Source organism: Rattus norvegicus, chromosome 2, assembly GCF_021556685.1.
Source record: "Rattus norvegicus strain SHRSP/BbbUtx chromosome 2, alternate assembly SHRSP_T2T, whole genome shotgun sequence".
Taxonomy (NCBI): Eukaryota; Metazoa; Chordata; class Mammalia; order Rodentia; family Muridae; genus Rattus; species Rattus norvegicus.
The window spans coordinates 244002643-244022763 of NC_141535.1; the positions used below are offsets into that span (position 1 = coordinate 244002643).

General features: G+C 45.5%; 1 protein-coding gene across 5 annotated transcripts in view; it reads left to right on the forward strand.

Moving 5' to 3' along the window:
• The window catches only part of Pigk (phosphatidylinositol glycan anchor biosynthesis, class K), an 85458-nt gene that overhangs the window by 53945 nt on the left and 11392 nt on the right, over nt 1–20121 (forward strand). For all 5 annotated transcript variants that reach the window (XM_087620908.1, XM_087620921.1, NM_001011953.1 and 2 more), the window contains 1 exon segment: nt 5632–5716. In XM_087620908.1, the coding sequence (XP_087477034.1) occupies nt 5632–5716 (85 nt within the window).

Below are 20121 nucleotides of genomic sequence, written 5' to 3' on the forward strand. Positions count from 1 at the left end.
CAGACACTACACCTTCATGGAGTGCTGTCAGTAGAGCTCCTTAGCAAGGGGTCTTGGGAAGAGAAATGGAGGAGGTAACCTCTGGAACCAGTGAGTGTCTTAGAGCTCTCAAAATGTTCAATAAAAGGGACGACCTTAAGAAAGAGAACATACGTTATTTGTAAGAGAAAAAAAATGAGGTATTTTGGGGTTCCAGGCGTGTGTGTTGGAATGAGCACCTGTAGTTGTCTCACAGTTACAGGTACTGATTAGAGAGTTTGGTGATCTCAGTACTGTGAGAACAGAAGACATTGTGAGGAGGAGGCTGGGGACACGGTGCCCAGAAGTGTTAGATGTGAAGGAAAAGAATAAGGAAGGGCTTTATGAAAGCAAGGGAGTATTTAAAAATCCCACCTCTGGTATAGCAAATAAACTGCAGTTCATTGCGGCTACAGAAGAGGGCGCTCTTGAACTGAAAACCCTCCCTTGTAAGTTTATCTGCTTGATCCATCTCCAGATAAATGGTCATTACTGATTCCAGGAAAGCCAATGTAAATAATCCTCAAGAGAAAGAGAATCCAGAAAATGTACAAAGTTAATACAAGAATAAGATAAGAAATTAAAATTAAGATAAAATTTTATTAAAGTATATGTAATTTATATACTTTTAAAATATGTGTAGACACCTTCAGTGAATAAAAGAGAGAATAGAAGGAAGGGTTGAGGAGATGCTTAGTCACTAAAGTATTTGTTATGCAAGCGCAAAGGATCACAGTTCAACCCCACCATCCTCATAAAAGAGCTGGGCTGAGGGCATGTGAGTCTAGTCCCAGTACTGGACACAGGCAGACCTCTGGGGTTCACAGGCCAGCTAGCCTGGCCACCAGCAGGACTCAAGCCAGTGAGAGGCCGCCTCCAAACCAAAGTTGGGCTGAGGAATGAGGTCTTCAGACATATACATTCATATCATGCACATGCACATGCACATGTGTGAACAGAGAGAGACAGAGAAAAGATATAAAAGAAAAAAGAGAAGAAGGCTAGCTGGGAGCCCTGGAACCTGTGTTATGAGTGAACTCACAGAGAGTCGTGACTGAAGGGAATAAACAACAGGAATGTCTAAAAGACCCGACTGGACAGAAATGGACAGGATACACAAAATCACCCTGGAAGTGAAAGCTGTATTACAAGATACCCAGGAGAGGTGTATGTCACCAGAAGTTCAGTGAAAGGAATAAAGACTAGAAATAAAAGTCAGGAAAATAACACAGAAATATGAGGAAGACAAAGACCAGAGAGAGAGGGAGGGAGGGAGGGAAGGAGGGAGGGAGGGAGGGAGAGAGAGAGAGAGAGAGAGAGAGAGAGAGAGAGAAACTAGAGAGATCCATTATATTTACTTAATGCTTAAACCAGAAAACCAAATGGAAAATAAACAGAAATAACATTAAAAACCACAATGGAAGTCCTTTCAGAGCTAAAACAGAATTTGTGCATTGAAAGGTCCTATGTCGTGGGTACCTGAGAGAGCTGTCTAGACTGCCAACCCTCAAAGTAAGTCCTAGGGCGTCACCTCAGTATAGGCAGGTAGGAAGAGGCTTTCTGAGCCTCTGAGTAAGCAATGAAGAACAGAAATAATAAAAAGTAAAAGCGCATCAGGATGAAAGTCGTCCAGCTGGAAAGAGCATGGAGTCAGGTTCCTGAAGCAGTGTGCAACCTGTGGGAGGAACCGGGCTCTCCAGGAACCGACTGTAAGACAGCTGAGCTAATGGAAGTTTCCCAGTGTGTGCTCCCCGAGAGTCAGCGTTTTAGACCCTGTCTTTGGAAAATTGTTGACATTGTGAAGGAATATTGAAATATTTAGTTGATGTATAAGTGCTGGAATATTTAAATGTGAACCATAATGATGTCTCAACTTTCAAATAGTTCAAGAAAAATTTAAAAATTGGAAAATTGCTCAATGTTTTCATAAGTTCCCTTTTCTTTTAGAAACATTTCCTGTTGAACTGGTTCTCATGTACTATAGGCTGGACAGAAATTCTGTGTTCCTGAGATTGGTCTTGAACCCCGATCCACCTGATGTTACCTCCAAAGTGCTGGGACTTTATGTTTTAACCAGCATTATTAGTATAATAATTATACACAGTAGTGAATCTCATGATGTCAGCGTATACATGTGCATGGTGTGTGTCTGTCATAGTCACCCAATCCTGCTCATCCCTTCCCAGCTGGCTCCCTCTGCTTTCCTGTCTTGTCTTTGTTGTTTGTCTGTTCTGGTGCCCTGTGAGTCTCCTCATGGCTGTTGGCTGGAGCATGGCTGGGAGTTTGTTTAGAGTTTGCACACCTTATAGCTACACTGCTGTAGGAGAGCGGCTACACTGCTGTAGGAGAGCGGCTACACTGCTGTAGGGAAGCCCCTCCCCAGAAGGCACTAACAGACCCAGCCTTGCAGTCCTGTGCCAAAGTTACTGCCACTGGGGGTTTGAGATTGCTGTAACCCTGTCATGGCCAGAAGTTAGTTAACTTCCCACACTGTTACCTCACTTCCACTAACTCTTTCGCTCTCTCTGCCCCATCTTCCACAATGCTCCCCAAGCCTTGAGTGGCGTCCTATATGTCCCACATGGCTAGGCATTCAAACTGTCATTTATTCTCTCTACTTTGAGTAGTTATGAGTCTGCAGTCACTGGTGACAACTGGAGAAAAGGCTGCTCTGACCAGAGCTGCAAGCAGGCATGAACGCTCTGGAGAAGGCCACTTGATAGGCACATGACTTCTATTTAGCAGCCACTGTAGCTTCTGCAGTAGGGCCTAAGGCCTTCCCAGCTACAGGCTTTGATCTGGGTATAGCATTAGAAGTGAGTTCCTTTCTGTGGCATCAAGTCTAAGCACTGAGGTGGGCTTCTCACCGCTGTCCAGTGCTCTCACCCTACCTGGCCAGTCAGTGTTGGTACCCGGAGGGAGCGGCAGGCCACCACTGGCAGCATCAGGCTAGCCAGTGGGGGTTGGGGGAGACAGCAGGGGAGAGCCAGCAGGGGAGGCTTCCAGCCCAGCCACAGCCTGCTTTCTCTGTATCTTGTGGTCAAATCCTGTGTGGTCTTCAGCAGTACAGTCTTAGCAACCACTTATGGTAGGCAACTAAGGGCAGTGGCCTGGCTTGTGGGGTCCTGAGAAACACCCATGGTCACCTCCTGAGAAATGCCCGCCACTGGTCCTAGGATTTTTGTTTAATAAGCTATAGCTTCTGTAAACAGCTTTATTCATCCCCATAGGGTCAATATCCCATTCAAAATAATTTTTAAATTTGTTTTTTGATTAGCTTTCCATATGTCATCGCTTTTGGTTATCATTCCCTCCCACCATCTGTGCCTTCCGTCTGCCGCTGCTCTCACTGAGTGAGACTCAGTGTCCCCTTCCTCCTGCATCACATGGGTTCTGCTGTCCCCTGAATTAAAGACTGTTTTTCCTCTCATGGGCTCCTTTTACTTTTGTGTTCTCCAAATACACTGTGATACAGATGCGTATATATAAAAGAAGCTAGAACGTACATATGAGAGAGATATAAGGTGATAGAATAGTTTTCAGTTTCTTCCATTGCTTGGAAAATCTCATAATTTCAGTTTATTGGATGAGTCAAATTCCACTGTGTGTGTACCACATTTCCTTGTTCATGCTTGAGTCAGTAGTGACCCGGCCAACTGTATTTCATGGCCACTGTGAGTAGAGCAGCGGTGAACATGGACGTGTAGGTGTCTGGGTGACGGATGCCCAGGAGTGGGATAGGTGGGTCGTATGGCAGTTGAAGTTTTGGTTTTGAGAAATCTCCACGTTGATTTTCCTGGTAGCTGCACAAGTTTATACACCACCCACCAACACCATTCCAATCTGTGTCTTAATGTTAACCGTTCTTCTGTCCTGGCCTAGGTGGATTCCCACAGTGGTTTTAACTGGTGCCTCTCTGGCTAAGGACACCGAATGCTTCGAAATAGTTATTGGTTGCTTGGACCTCTTGGGAGAGCACTCTGTTCAGTTGTGTAGCTGAGTTTTGATGGAGTTGTCTTCCTGACATCTATGCTTTGAGTTTTTATATATCATGGATAGTAATCCTCTGTTAAATGTGTAGTTGGCAGATTATCAACTGTCTCCTCGCTCTTCACCCAGTTCCTTTGCTGAATGGAAGGTTTTTTGGTTTGGTTTTGGTTTTGAATTTCATGAGATTCTGTTTCTCTGCCATTGGCCTCTTTATTCAGGAAGCCCTCGCTCACACCTGGACCTTGAGTGTTTCCCTCCAGCAGTTTTAGAGTGGGCCCTTCCACACCTCCCCGCATCTCCTCCCACCCACCATCTTGGAGCAGTGACCCACCCACTCTCCATCCGTCAGAGGCCAGGACCTGGCCTTCTTGTGGATCGAGCTAACTATCTCTTGCTGTTCTGTGAGAGAGATGCCCACGCCATCATGAGCTCCTGGTATCCTTAAATCTTGGGCAGGCAATGGGACTGACTTGTATTTCAGCCTCCCCTTGGGAGAGACCTCATGATCTTCACACTACAGGTTTTAAGTCTTAGGCCAAGCTAATTCCATAAGATTTTCAGGAAAAGTCAGTGTTTAAATTTTTAAAATCTAATTTTGACACACTGATGTGGAATTCACAGGGAAATAGGTAAAAGAACATTTTACTGCATTCAGGTCTTACTAATATCCAGTTTTATTTTTAAGATGGCCAATAGTTTAAAAAAATACATTTTATTGGACTACTTAAGGTTTTTTTTTTTTTTCAATTTTTGATTTCCAGGAATCAGAGAGTGACAAGAGAGAGTGATGGAATTTCTGTAACAGAGCAGAGTTGAGGACTGAATAGGAGAAAGGGGCCGGCATGGAGGGTATGGGTGGGGGTAGTGAGGGAGGAAACAAAGAAAATTGATGATACTGGTATCATCAGTGAAGCCTGGTACTTTGTATGCTAACTAAAAATTCTAATAAAAACAAGATGAAAGGGAAAAGAAATCTACCTCCTGGCACCTTTAATTTCATTTTGTAGTGGTGTGCATTGTGTGAATTCCGTATATCATTTTACATTGAGACCTTGAAGTTGGGCTTACTTCACACTTGGGGAGATACACGGCAAACAGTGGATAAGCTGAGAAGCACATGACAGTTTGTATCTCTGAAGAAGTGAAAACAATCTAGCTTGGTGGTTTTAAACAAATTCAGACATTTACAAAGAGTGAGCATACAGCAGGTTGGAGGATGGTCCAGACAGACAGGAGTAATCACGGACAGGAGCACGTCCTGGAGCATCAGGGCCTCTGGCTGCAGGGATCTGGACATTCCCAGAATGGCTGTGCACAGAGAAAGTCAAGAAATCAGCCCTCACAATCAGAGGGCTCCTAAGTGATCGCGGAAACCAGGACAGTAACCAGGACAGTAAGTGACGTCAGCTGATCTCATCACACCGTTGCACGTAGTCTGAATACTTTCTGGCAGAGCCATTAGGTACTGGTCATTTCATTGGGTGGTTTTTCCAAAATTATCAACAACTATTATTTCCAAAAGTTCCTTTGGGTATATGGTAAGCACATCTCAGAGCTGTGCCCTTAGGCAAATACTGTTCACCTGTGGCACTTGCCTGAGTGTGTGTTCTGCTTGCTTTCTAGTTCTGCCGAGGACGGAATGGCGGAGGAGCCCACGGAACCTCTCAAGTTCGCTGAGCAGCTCCCGGTGGCTCAGATAATACACCAGGTTTGTTGTTCTTTCATTCCTCTGCCAGAAACAGGTTTTTAATCTCAGAAGGTAATTACTTTCATTAGGTTTTTCAGAGCCAGTGTGCTCTGTCTAACGGTGTTGTGGGTACATTCTTCCTACTGCACCCTACCCTCGAGTGACCATTCCCACAGGAGGCTCAGTGTTGGGGGGCCATGCAGCGTAATGCCCGAACTCTTATGTACAGTGTAGGCTAATGTAAATCACCTCTTACGTATTAGAAAATGTCAGAAAACTTAATTTTGAGCCGCTGTCTGTGGCTCACGGTGAGAAAGCTGAAAGGAACTATTACCGTCATGTTTTGGAAAGCTATGGAGAGGAAGCCATCTCATCGACCTTCCCCACCAGCTGCTGTGAAGCGTCATTGTAACTGTCACGTGGGTAGTTTCTTTATTTCCAGTTAGGACGACTCTGTCATCCTTGTGTGTGGGGATCAGCTGAGAACAGGCAGCGTTATAAGCACTAAGCTTGGATTCTGTGTTATGATTGTGACAGCCTAGACACATTCTGCCCTGCTGGGCCAGAAGCAAGTCACTTCAAATAGCTTGTTGACCAGCCTGTGGGCCTGCAAGGTGTTGTAGCTCCTCAGAGATTGTTGGAATCACTGAACATCCTCACACATCAGAACCCCTCAGAGTTGGTATGGATATTAATACTCGGAGTTTTTCCTGTTTTTTTTTTTTTCCAATCATAAGAGTTTTAGCAGCTGTGGGTTGTTAGTAATGCCATTTTGAGTTTATTAAAAGAAAGAGGATTTTAATTTGAAAAAAATCATTATATAAATAAAACTCAGTTTTAAAATTCTGCTTGAATCTTAAAACTGGTTAAAAGTCTGTCCCTCTGGACGCTCATCTGTGTATGGTAACCAAGTCTAGTTTGCTTGTCAGAAAGTCCTGGGTCGTCAGAGCTAAAATGACCTAACAGACTGCAAATGTCACATTTAAAATTCTGTCTTCATGCCTGACTCTCAGCATAAATGAATTAAGCAGCAGAGCAGGCAGCCGGCCGGCGTGCTCTCCACAGCGAGTGTATGTGCTGAAGCTCTGCTCAGAATAGGTAAGAGGGGCTGCCAGAGCTGGTCACCTGGAATGAGACCTGAGCACGCAGCAGGAGCTAACCTTAGACGGCTGACCACAGGAAGTGTCAGAAATGTTTTCATAAGGCACGGGAACCAGGAAACTGCCCGTTCTCTGTAACCACTGCTTCGTAGCCAAACACTGTTTGAATTCAAGGTACAAAAAACACTTGACCCTGGTGAAAATTTTAGGTTGTAGGATTTTTCTAGTATAAGAGATGGTGGTACTTTAACACTAAATTATAAGATTCTGAATGATCTATCATACAAATCTCACTCTTTAAGAAATTCTACATGATAGAAATTTATTTTTAGCAAAAAATTTATTAAACAAAATTAAGGTATATTCAGGAAAGATGCCTTTAAGCCTGTATTATTTTTAGTGATCCATATCCTATCTGTCTACCTATCCATACCTAAACCTGTGTGGGCCGTGTCCCTATCTGTATCTATTGGATCTATTTCTGTATCTGTATCCATATCCGTACCCGTGTCAGCTGTTGTGTATCTATCTGTATCTGTATCTGTATTCCTGTCTGTCTGTGTGTGAGTTTGTGACCCATGAGCACAGCTCTCAGAGACCAGAAGAGGGTGTCAGATCCTCTGGAGTCCTTCTAGATACAGAAGTGGCAGAAATACAGGATGACAGTGACGACCCTTATGAGCAGATCACATGTGGCTGAAATGGATCAGTTACCTGGTGACCTGCATGACCTTATGAACTAGAGGTCCCATGCCCTGAAGAACCTGCACCTACATGGAATGTTCTGCAAAGGCTGTTAGGCTGACTAGAACTGAAGTAACTGTGGGTGGGTTGGAGTGTTACATCCAGGTCTAGAGCCACATTGTCTCGGGCTCTCTTTGCTCCCTTCCCAGCCATCCATTGCTCATCCGTGTCTGATCTAGCACTCTGTGACTCTCAGGAAACTCTTTGGGATGTAACAAACCCCATGTATCCAGCAGTCCTGCAGCCATAAGATAGACTGTTTTCCATGATATAAGGAGACACCAGCTTAGAAGACAGATGCTACTAAGAAGATGTCGGCAAAAAAAAAAAAAAAAAAAAAAAAAAAAAAAAAAAAAAAAAAGAAGATGTCGGCAAGTTGTGGGGATGAGACTCAGCACAGGAGATGGCCCAGCAATGCCCTGCCCCCGGCCCCAGCAAAGGAAGAAGGGGGCAGTCAGCAGCAACACATAAGAACACTTGGGTGGCCATCTCAGTACATGGGAGCAGTGAATAAAAGAGCCCCAACTGTTACGAGCTCATGCTGTCCCCTCAGTGACATTAGTTAGTGCCTATCAGACTGACAAACTGAAATCCTGTTGGGGAGGGCTGGGAGTTGGTGCTATGCATAAGAATGCTTGCTGCACAAGTATGAGGATCAGAGATCAAATCCCACCCAGCACTGTGGGAGAGGGAGGAGCAGAGATCACAGGGCCTTGCTGGCCACCAGCATTGCTGCAGGACCAGGGAGACAGGCAGAGAGTGATAGAGCAGGACACCCAGTGTCCTTTTCCGGCCTCTGTGAATATACCCATGAACACACACACAACCCCCCTCCCCCCAGCGCACACACATACACACAATAAAGTCACAGTTTGTGAGAAGGTTAAACAGAGTTATCACATGACCCAGTGATTTCAGCCTAGGCATATGACAGAGATTTAAAGACAGGATGCATATAGACAGTTGTTCACGGCGGCAGTCTGTGAGTAGGTGGTAGGTGGAAACAGCCCAGACACTAAACAGCTGGTGAGCAGGTAAGCGGAACCAGCACATCCCGGCAGCAGAATAATACTGAGCAGTTGAAAGGACCAAGGACCTGCCACATGGATCCACCCTATCAGGTGTAAACGTTGTACTGTGTGTGAGGTCAGACACAAGATGCCCATCATCGTCACATCTGAGATTAAGTTGCTAGGTCTGCGAGGAGGCAGGATGTGCTGTTCCCTGCCAGGGACCCAGAGTTTCTCTCTTGAGTAACAGTGACGGTTGCTCAGCTCTGGAAAGCACTGACTTCAGAAGGGTGAGTGCTGTGGTGTACCAGTAAATTTGATAAAGACGTCTGGAGAGCACCCTTTCCAGTGGAGATCCAGGAAACAAGGCTTATCACCCTCTGCTGCTCTTTTAAATGCCAGCAAGGCAGCCGTAGAGTGATGTGTAGTGCACAGTGCTTCTGCTCGTTAAGACTCTACTAAGGAATGAATGTACAGGCCTATGAGACCCAGTGTAGTGACATGAATCAGAGTCACCGTGTCCAAGGCTCACTGAAAGAACACATTATAACATACACCGTGTCCACAGCACTCTGAGAACACATTGCCACACTCAACTGTGTCCACGGCACATTGGGGACAAGTACTACAGCACATATAACTGACAGGGGAGGTAGGACTTTCAGATCCAGAACTCAGCAGAACAAATATGTCTGTGCTTTTCTCCTTTTTCCTTTCTTAAAAAATATTTTAAAAAAAATAACTGAATTTTATTTTTTTTTTTATCAACTAAATGTTCTTTTCTTTTTCCCTGTTTCTGCCAAATGGCAGAAAATTTGATCCAGCGCTTGTAGATAGTCACTCAAGGCTCTTCTCCATCCTTTTTCTGGTCTCTCTAGGATGACAGGTCACAGTGCAGGCGATTAGGTGTGGCTGGCATGGCTTCATAGCATGTGCAATTCTGCGTCACTGCTGAGATGCGCTAGACCGCAGTGCGGCCTGGGCTGCCCTGATGCAGCGGGCTCAGCACATAGGGAAACACTCGTCTTTCCTGTCCATGGCTGTGCAGCCAGTGAGACAGGGAGCAGAGCAGGTAACTGGAGTGTCATGGTGGGGTCGAGACTCATGTGGGAGATGAGTGGCTGCTGTGCTTGTGGGTCATCTTGACTGGCAGTCTTTGGGGTGTCCCAGGCTCTGTAGTAGAGAAGTGGAGGTGAGCTGTAGTCCCAACTGTGGCTGACTTCTACTCAGTGCTTGCTACCCCGCACTCTGAGGAGGAATAGACAAGCCCTTCCTTCCTGAGGTGGCTTGTGAGGATTTCCTCACAGCTACAGGAAAAGCAGCAGCCCGGGAGCAAAGAGCCTTGCTGTTGTTGACTCTGTGGCCTCCCTCTGCCCTCTGTTTTCTCACTTCTCTTTATTCCCTCTCCTTCCATTTCCTTCCACTTGAGCCTTTAAACATGGCACACCTTCTTCCTAAATGTTGGCAGTGTTGTGAGTGCTTCTGTTGAAGATTAGTTAGACTGTATCTAACGCGAAATAACACAGAACACACTTGATGTCCACTGCTATTGGCTTCAGACTTCTTCCCCACTGACTGAGGAGTACAGGGGCCTCTCAAGGCCACACAGGGCCTTGCTGCCTACTTTCGTGTGGAATTCAGGTTTCTTTCATAGCCAGCAGTGGTGGTATTGTAAGAGGCTAGCAAACTGAGGCCTTTGTGTGCTGTTTAGTGGTAATTTGAGAAATAGATACTGGAGTTGCTGGTGAGGGCATTGCTCTGTGAAGCACAAGTTCGTGAAGAATTTGTTAGCCCACAGCACTCCGACATTATGGAAAAACAGCAGGAAAGTGATTCAGAGAAAGTGGTTGGTGACTCCGCATTCTTGTGTCCATAGTCCCTGTTCAGATTGTCACATGTTTTGTTTAGAAGTACCATCTATCATTGGGACATTGGAGGGAGAGAAATGAGTAGTTTTCATGTATAAGTAAACTTCATAGTTACCTCACAGATGCTGGTTTGAAAATCAAACCACTATTTACAGGGTAGTATGGATTTTGAGATAAGATGTCAAATTTATATAATATGTTATTTTTATTGAAAGTTAATGCAATTTTTCTTGTAAATGGAATCGCTTACAAATGAGTTAGGTAACATTTTGGGCAATTAATAGGTTCATTTCACTTTAATTTGTCAGCATAAAAAGTTGATTAGCCCCATGTAGAGCTTATTAATTATAAAATAATGATAATTGGTGATTTGAAAATTAATCAGACACAGAAGTCTTTCAAAGAGAGAATTATCTTTGTAATTAGAAATTTCTATTTATCTCAAATGCAACCTTGTCTTAAGCTTCATTTGGGTTAAAGCAGTCTAGAAATGACAAGTCCATGCTGAATGGATGTGTGGACCTCCTGTTAGGAGAATTGTACTTTGGTTTCACGCAGTGAGGCAGGCCCTTTACTGTTGTATTAAGGACCCATGTTAATTACTCATACTAAGGTATTTGGCCCAGTGTTTCCTAAATATAAAAGATGGCACAAAAGCAAGAAGGATGATGGGCTTGTGAACAGAACACATGTGCCTGAAATGGTTCTGTTATCTGGTGACCTGGGTGACTGGATGAACTAGATAGAGGTCCTGCTCTATCCTGTTTCTCCTCCTGCTCTTCCTTCTGCTTCTCCTCCTCCTCCTCCTCCCCTCCTCCTCTTCCTCTTCTTCCTCTTCTTCCTCCTCCTCCTCATCGCCATCATAAGATAAATAGTACTACTGAGGAAGTTTCATTTACATGTAAATGAACAGGAGCTCAGGCACCTTTAATCCGCTTGAAGTCTTATAAATGTCAAAGTGAGAATTTGGGTCTGGGTCAAGTGGCTCCAGAGTCAATATTCTTGACTACTAATCAATGTTCTCTCCTTATCAACACTTAAAATTGCTTTCACAGAACTCCTTCCCTCAGAAAATTTGGTGACTGTGACTTATAAGCAGGTGTAACTCCTGTGCTAGCTGATTGAAGGCTTGTTTTTCCATAAAGCTGACCATAGAGACAGTGTCTAAGGTGTGACGCCATGGCTCGGTGCAGAGTGCCTGTCCCCACTGCTGTGCCCTCCCCATGCTAAGTGGGATATCCAGGTGGTCAGAAGGATGAGTGGCAAAGATCCTGGGTGTTAACTTGCCTGAGCGGACCTTGGATATTTGAAAATTAGTGATTATGCAGCTAAACATTAAAGTAGGGAAACCCAGAGCAATGCATATTTCTTCCACAAGACATGGAGAGGCTGTCACCTTGAGAAGACAAACACCTCTGCTGAGTATCAGCCCTGGGACGCTGTGCTTTGAATATTAGCTACTGGGCCACATTACTTCACCCCTTTCTACTATGGCTCCGTCATTTTAGTCACAAGACAAAGGGCTTTCACAGCAGCTTTTTGCCACTTCTTTTCAGAGAATATAATTTTAAACGCCTATAGATACAGTAAAGGCGTATTAAAATGTTCTAGTATCCATTTCCATTTATTAGTAGAAACCATGCACAGTCATGATGGTGGTTGGAAATTGACTTTTGATTCTTTAACAGTCACTGTAATCATAAATATCCCAAATAGAAGGATTTTTTCTTTTTTCTGGGTTTTATTTACAAAAATGCATCACTTAGAGAAATCCAGTGCTGTTAGTATCTGAGGCACGTGTGTGCTGTGGTGGGGGGTTCAGCATGTGAGTGATGTGCGTGTGAGTGATGTGTGCTTCTGTGATAAAGTGAACAGCACTGGTGCAAAGACAGATTTCTACCTCCAGCAAACACAGGGACCATGCTCTCTGGGAACCAGGTTCCCCTCCTGTGTATCCAGGGGAAAGGTTTAATCTGCACTCTGGTATGTCAGGTTACCAGAGTTACCCAAAGGACCGTAGAGCAGAGCGTTGCTGCTCTGAGCAGCCGCCTTCATTGTCACTTGCCATCTCAAGGAACTCGACAGCCCCCAGGTTCACCTAAATGTGCTCCTGAAGTCTGGGAAAGGGAGCACTGAGTCAGTCGGGAGGCTTGTGTGCAGGGCCGAGTCCTTAGATACACTTAGATAGAGTCACTGAGTCAGTCGGGGGGCTTGTGTGCAGGACCGAGTCCTTAGATACACTTAGATAGAGTCACTGAGTCAGTCGGGGGGCTTGTGTGCAGGACCGAGTCCTTAGATACACTTAGATAGAGTCACTGAGTCAGTCGGGGGGCTTGTGTGCAGGACCGAGTCCTTAGATACACTTAGATAGAGTCACTGAGTCAGTCGGGGGGCTTGTGTGCAGGACCGAGTCCTTAGATACACTTAGATAGTGTCACTGAGTCAGTCGGGGGGCTTGTGTGCAGGACCGAGTCCTTAGATACACTTAGATAGAGTCACTGAGTCAGTCGGGGGGCTTGTGTGCAGGACCGAGTCCTTAGATACACTTAGATAGAGTCACTGAGTCAGTCGGGGGGCTTGTGTGCAGGACCGAGTCCTTAGATACACTTAGATAGAGTCACTGAGTCAGTCGGGGGGCTTGTGTGCAGGACCGAGTCCTTAGATACACTTAGAGTCACTGAGTCAGTCGGGGGGCTTGTGTGCAGGACCGAGTCCTTAGATACACTTAGATAGAGTCACTGAGTCAGTCGGGGGGCTTGTGTGCAGGGCCGAGTCCTTAGATACACTTAGATAGAGTCACTGAGTCAGTCGGGGGGCTTGTGTGCAGGGCCGAGTCCTTAGATACACTTAGATACAGGTCCCTACTTCACTCTGCTCAGCAGTGCTGCTGGCTTACCGCACATGAAGGAGTGTAGCTGGGGCCTTTCTCCGTCTCCTCACTGGCCTGAGCTGGAATGAGCATGCTTCCTAATAAGAACTGAAGTTCTCGTTTGTGGTAACACTGGCCTTGTCACATGACAGAGTTCTGTCTTATGGGAGGAGGGTCCGTGTCTTTAGTTGCAGATCTGTGACAGTCAGGGTTGACTTGCATTTCCTCATGCCAGCCACAGTGTGGGTCACCACACCACTCTTTTACCAGCTACCTCTGATGATAATTTCTGGTAAATTTTAGAGAAGCCCTGTCTGTCTGTATGTCGGTCGGTCTGTCGGTCTGTTGCTCTGTCTGTCTGTCCATTTACTTATTTGAGGGTCATTTTGCTTTACATTCAAGATGCTTTATATATCAGTTTTTGATTTTCTCATTTTGTGTGTATACCTTTTTAAACTTTGCAGTGCTCCAAGTTTATTAACATAAATGAAGCCCATGTTGTTGTTTAACAGCATGTACCTGGCGGGCGTGGTTTAAGGTGCACCCATAGATGTCTCAATCGTATGAAATATACACATCTATGCGATTGCTAGAGATGCGTGGTGATTATAAGTGAATAGGGTGGGTACTGAGTGCCTTTCTTTGTCTGGCAGTGAGCACCACGCACTGTCATGAAGCTTGTAAAGTCTGCAGTGGGACAGTGTGTCAGCCGTTGAGGTCCTAGAACTGGCAGAGCGTGCAGCTTCAAGAGACAGTTGCGATCTACCGTGCATCCTGCCCTGTGTACTCAGCTCCTGCTGGCCGAAGAAGGGCTGTGTAAGAGCATAGTCACAGAGATCTGGGCCCATGGAAGAATCATTGTGAGTGTAGGGAAAATAATTACAATGTTTGTTTTTATTGTAAAGAAACGCTAAGCACTTTCATAATGACTGCTGTGACTAACAGTTACTACTTTTATTAAAAATGCTTTGTTGAACTTTATTTGAAAAGGCATTCAGTCTGTGATCGTATTTTGATGCAAGCAAATAGAGTTCCAAAAAATTAATTTGACTGAAATTAAATTGTTTCTTCCATGAATGGCTTCATTTAAGCACAGAAGGGGGTTTTGTGATGTGTTCTTCGGCTGGTGTATCTCAGAAGAGAATACGCCAGGATTCAGACATTAAAACTTGAAAGGATTGTGAGGATTCTCCCGGGAAGCCCGCAGTGAGGAACTTATAACAATTTTGCCTAAAACCAAGAAGTTGGAATTTAACTGTGTTTAAACAAGAGAGTAGCAGACGCTGGCTGGCACAGCGATGTCTAGAATAACTCCTCGACCACTTAGGCTTCAGCGAACTTCGTTCACTTGTGGTGTGTGCTGGGGTTTCTTTTGATACACATAAAGTTCTTTTGGCAGGGGTTGGGGGGAGGGGGATGAGTTGGGGGTACTTTAGGTAATTGACTTTGTTTTTACCAATGTGAGAAAATTTCTTCCTGCTTTGAAGTCCTAAGGTGGACCATAGTCCACGCTGATTTTCACATCTCCTCCAGCATCTTCCCTGGGAGTTGGCCTAGTCTGTTAAGACCCCTTCTCTCCTTGGCTCTTAGGCCGCCTCCCACACTGGTTTGCTTGATGGAGTAAGACATATCCATTTGGCAAAGTGCCCTCCTCCCCTCAAACAGCCCACTCTTCCTTTCTCTTCCCTCCTGGCTTTGTTGAGAGTCTTTCTTGTCCGTCATCAGAAACTGCCTGCTGTACTTCCTGTCCCTCACGTTAGCTGCAGCACCTGAGTCCAAACCAGACCCTGTCCCACGTGCAGCTATGTGAAGGGCTCCCCACCCTCAGCTCCCGGGCGGTCTCTTCTAAAGGAAGCGTTACTGTTGTGCTCGTATGGCCTTGGGATGGGCCAGGACAAGGTGCAAGTGAAAGTGTGCTCTAGATCATTTCGTCACGTCCGGTGATTTGTGTCTAGTCTTTTTATCTGTAAAATGACATTAATAGGAATTGAGAACTGGTTCAAGACAATAGAGAGAGAGAGAGAGCACCTAGCACATTCCTGATACTCAACAATACTGGTCTGGACTATGCTGACTCTCTTTCCCTCTTTTAACAGAGAATTTTACTGCTAGGCTATAGTGTGAGTTACAGTGAGAGGTTCTAAGAATCACCAAGGAACCGGCCAGATACTGGAAGAGCCTCCACCAGCCTTAGCCCCGGCCCATTATGACTGGCAGAAATTATTATGCTAGAGAACAGAGTAAAGTAGGAGGGAGCAGACTTCTTGGGGAATTTAAGTACCATATTCTTTTAACCCCTTCTTGCTGCTCAGCAGAGCCAAAAGCCTTTGGAAAGGAAGCAGCATCACCTTCTTTCCGGGACTCTAAGACTTAACTTCTGCCTGCAGGTGTGTTTGTACATCACTGTTCACTACTGGTTTGTCCCACTGTACTGTCTGTCTCTCCCTGGGGTTGCCCTTGGCATCTGAGCAATGCCTGGTTTGTGGTAGGTGCGCAGACCACGCTCATCAGATCAGAGCTATGTATGTATCCGATTGCTATACTGGGCGTGGTCACATTCGTCTCATAGGATGCTTGAAGAGAACGTGCAGTCACGTGCACTCACTTGTCAGCTCCTCTGTGTCTCAGAGCCCGTGTCTTATCTTACGTGATCACTATTGCGGTTCATGCTTTTATTCACTGAGGTAGTCTCTGCCTTTTAGTCTGAGTGTTTAGAGCCCGCCTTATGTTGTGTGTTCTCCATTTGCCCTGTTTGCTCTTGGTTCTCCTTCTTGCTTCTGCACAATGTTTTAGATTGCATAATCTGCAGAATTCCACTTGTGCTTTGTCAGTCAATCACTTCATTGTCCTGAGACTTACTCCTGGCCTAGACTTCATCATAGTCTGTTTATTTATTTTCGTGTGTGTGTGTGTGTGTGTGTGTGTGTGTGTGTGTGTGTGTGTGCGCGCGCGCGCGCGCGCGCGCACGTGTGTGTCTGTAGGGGGTTGACCTCCTCAGATGTCATCTTCAGGTAAGCTGTCGTCTGCCTCTACTGAGACAGGCTTTTGCATTTACCTAAACCTCTGGCAGTTAGGGTTGGCTGGCTGACCCATGAGCCCTGTGGCTCCTCCTGTCTCTGCCTCCCTCCTGGTGCTGAGGTTGCAGGTACAGGTGTGACCTGGACTCTGGAGCTTGGCTGCAGGTTCATGCACTGGCAAGGCAAGCATGTCACCACTTTTCCATGTCCCCCTGCCACACACTCTCCTTAAATGATGCTGTGTTCACGCATGCCGTAGGGAGACTATTCCTCCTCCTTTGTGCCATTCTGAGCTCCACAACATTTGACTCCTTTTGCCTTTAAATAGTCGACTGTATACTCAGATATTTAAAACAAGGGAGATGTTATGTGGTCACCCATCTCACCTCCCTCCTTCCACTTGTGTGAGCCCACCTTACCCAGATGTCCCTTCTCTGCCTGAAGAGCTCCTTTCCCACTGTCCCTGCAGTGGGTCTGTGATGCTGACTTCCCACAGCTTGGCCCTGGGGCTCTCTTCTCTCTTTTTTAACCTAGAGTTCCAAGGTGCTAGCTTTACTTTACTTGTCTGCACTCTAATGATGTCTTTCTTGGCTGGGATCCAGTGGGACTTGGTCACAGACCAGGGTACCTCATGGCTGCAGTGTGCCCACCCTGCTGCTTCTCAGTGTCTGTCCCTGGTTTACATCGTTTGATCCTCATATCCCTTTGAGTGGTTTTCTCTGTTTGCTTGGTATTGTGTGCACAGGTATGAAATTTGGAAGAATGTCAGCCATTACTTTAGATCTTTTCCTCTATACCTGGGAATGAGGTGTACAAGTGTGATGGTGTCCTGTCTCTGGGCTAGGCTCTCAGCAGTGTGCTTACTCAGCCTGAAGGCTCCCTCCTCGCTCACCCCAGACTGTGCTGTGTTGGGAAGGCTACGTGTTCCTCTCTTACTCTAAGTCACCCCTCCCAAGTACACCATCTTCTAATTTTGCTAATTATGTCCACTGTCTTCTCATTTCATAGGTCTTTTTCAAACAGCAAATTTGTGTGTATTTATGATCTACAATGTGCTTTGAAGTACGTGTACTTTGTGAATGCAATCTATATGTAGTCTTTTCACCAAGAAATTGTCAGTTCCTGTGAAAATAAGCTACAGGCAGCAACCAACCAAAATGCAAACTCGTATATGAACTCTGTCCACGCTGCTGAAGGAGCAAGTCTTTTTGGTTTTTGTTTTTCTCTAAAACTTAAAGCTTATCAGGCACTTTTTTTTCATAGACAAAAGATTAGCTTTAGCATCTGGGATAGTGGGTTATTTTTCTTTTATTGAACACAGATTTTTTTTTCTTACAACAGATCCTGATTATACTCCCCCAATCCTTCCAGTTTCTCCCCACCTCTCCCCATCCCAGTCCACCCCTTTTCTTTTCTCATTAGCAAACAGGTTTCTGTGGGATAATAATAATATAAAATTAAATATAACAAGATAAACAAAGCCTAACACATCTGAACTGGATAAAACCAACAAAGAGGAAGGAAATGAACCTGAGAAGGCATAGGAAACAAAGATCCACTCATTTGCACACTCAGAGACTCTATCTAGCACCAAACTTGTCTGTCCATCTGTCTGTCTGTCTGTCTGTCTATCTATCTATCTATCTATCTATCCATCCATCTATCTTCTTTCTATCTATCTATCTATCTATCTATCTATCTATCTATCTATCTTCCCACCTATCTATCTTCTATCTGTCTATCTATCTATCTATCTATCTATCTATCTATCTATCTATCTATCTATCTATATGCATGCAAAGGACTTGCGTGCTAAAAAGAGGGAAGAAGAGATACATAAATAAAACAAGATAAAAAAGATTAAAGACAACAACAAGCAGGGAGAGCCCTGGCTGACATTGTAAGACGAGGGCCCTCCTAAGATGAGTTGAGTTCATCTTCTGTTAGCCATCTGCTGCCAGGCGTGCAGCCTGCCCGCCCTACAGAGGGGGTTGTTTCTCCAGAGAAGACCCTTGGAGAAGACGCCATTTTCATTTCAGTGGCTGTCAGCTGGAGATTACTTTCTGGGATAGGGATGGGGACACATATCTGATTTAAGCTCTGGAGTCCCACCTCATGCAGGCCCATGCAGGCCCATGCAGGCCTGTTCATGCTGCCTCTGCCTGTGCATGCCGCCTCAGTGTGTACGCTCATGTCAGTCATGTGGATTTCAAGAGTCCTGTTTTGGGAGTGTCGTACATTTCCTCTTGTGCTCACTCTTTCTACCTCCTGTTCTATGGGTTCCCTGATCCCTGAGTGGAGGGATCTGCTGGAGATGTCCCATTTAGGCCTGAATGTTCTAATGTCTCTCACTCTGCATGCTGTCTGGCTTTCGTCTCTGTGTTTGTTCCCGCCTGCTGCAGGAGGAAGCTTCTCTGATTACGGCTAAGCAAGACACTGATCTGATTCCCTGTCTGGAGTGACCCGCGGGTTCCCAGGGAGTGCGGCTCGAGCTAGGCATGCTACCTCCCTGTTCCACAGGTCCTTAGAGGATCTTGCCTGGGTTGCATTTGCGTATCTGTTTCTCTCCTCAGATGTTTTCTTTTACACTCAGTTTAAAGTGTGTGTTTTAAGGTTCCTATTCATTCGGTAAACCCTCTCTTCCTGGACAGCTTTGTTGCACTTGGGGGGCGGTGTGAATAAGAAGGACCCACTTCACAGACTCATATATTTGAATGCTGGGTCATCAGGATGGCACTTTGGGGAAGGAATTAGGAGGTGTGGCCTTGGAGTAGGTGTGACCTTGTTGAAGGAACTGTGTCACTGGGTTTGGGCTTTGGGATTTCACAATCTTAGCCAGACTCAGTGTCACTCTCTCCTCCTACTGCCTGTGGCTCTGGATGTAGAACCCTAGCTGCCCAGTCTGCCTGTGTGCCAGCATGGCTGCCCAGTCTGCCTGTGTGCCAGCATGGCTGCCCAGTCTGCCTGTGTGCCAGCATGGCTGCCCAGTCTGCCTGTGTGCCAGCATGGCTGCCCACCAGGAGCGTGATGGGCTCACCCTCTGAAACTGCCAGCCACTCCAGTCAGACGCTTTCCTTTCTAAGAGTTGGCACGGTCATGGTGACTCTTCACACAGAACACTGAAACACTTGGATATGGTGGTTGAGCAAGGTCTTGTAGGATACACAGGGTACGGAAAAGACAGAGTCTTAGTGGAGTACTTTATTTTATTTTTATGTATATTTTTAAAACGAAGGGTAATCACTATGAATTATTGTCTCAGAGAACAAATATTTGATAATTTTACTTCTTATCAATACATTTTTCTCCAAGTGTGTGCATTAGTTTTGTATTGCTTTATAACAAACAGTGATTTAAAGTCCTCATTACTTCACATTTTCCCAGAGTCTGATCAACCGAGTCTTCTGCTCAGGTCTCAGAAGCTTCAGTCAGGATGGCAACTAGTGATGTGCCCCGAGGCCCTGGGCCATCTCTCATGCTCACTGGATAGTACTCCATGATGCAGAATTCAGGCCTTGCCTGGAGTCTAGAGGCTGCCTGCTCTTTCTGCTGCTCCCTGCTCTCTGCCTGTTCTGAAATGTGGCTCTGATTCTTTTTTTTTTTTTTTTTTAAAGATTTATTTATTTATTATATATAAGTACACTGTAGCTGTCTTCAGATACACCAGAAGAGGGCATCAGATCTCTTTACAGATGGTTGTGAGCCACCATGTGGTTGCTGGGAATTGAACTCATGACCTCTGGAAGAGCAGTCGGGTGCTCTTAACCGCTGAGCCATCTCTCCAGCCCCCGTGGCTCTGATTCTTAACACCCAGGAAT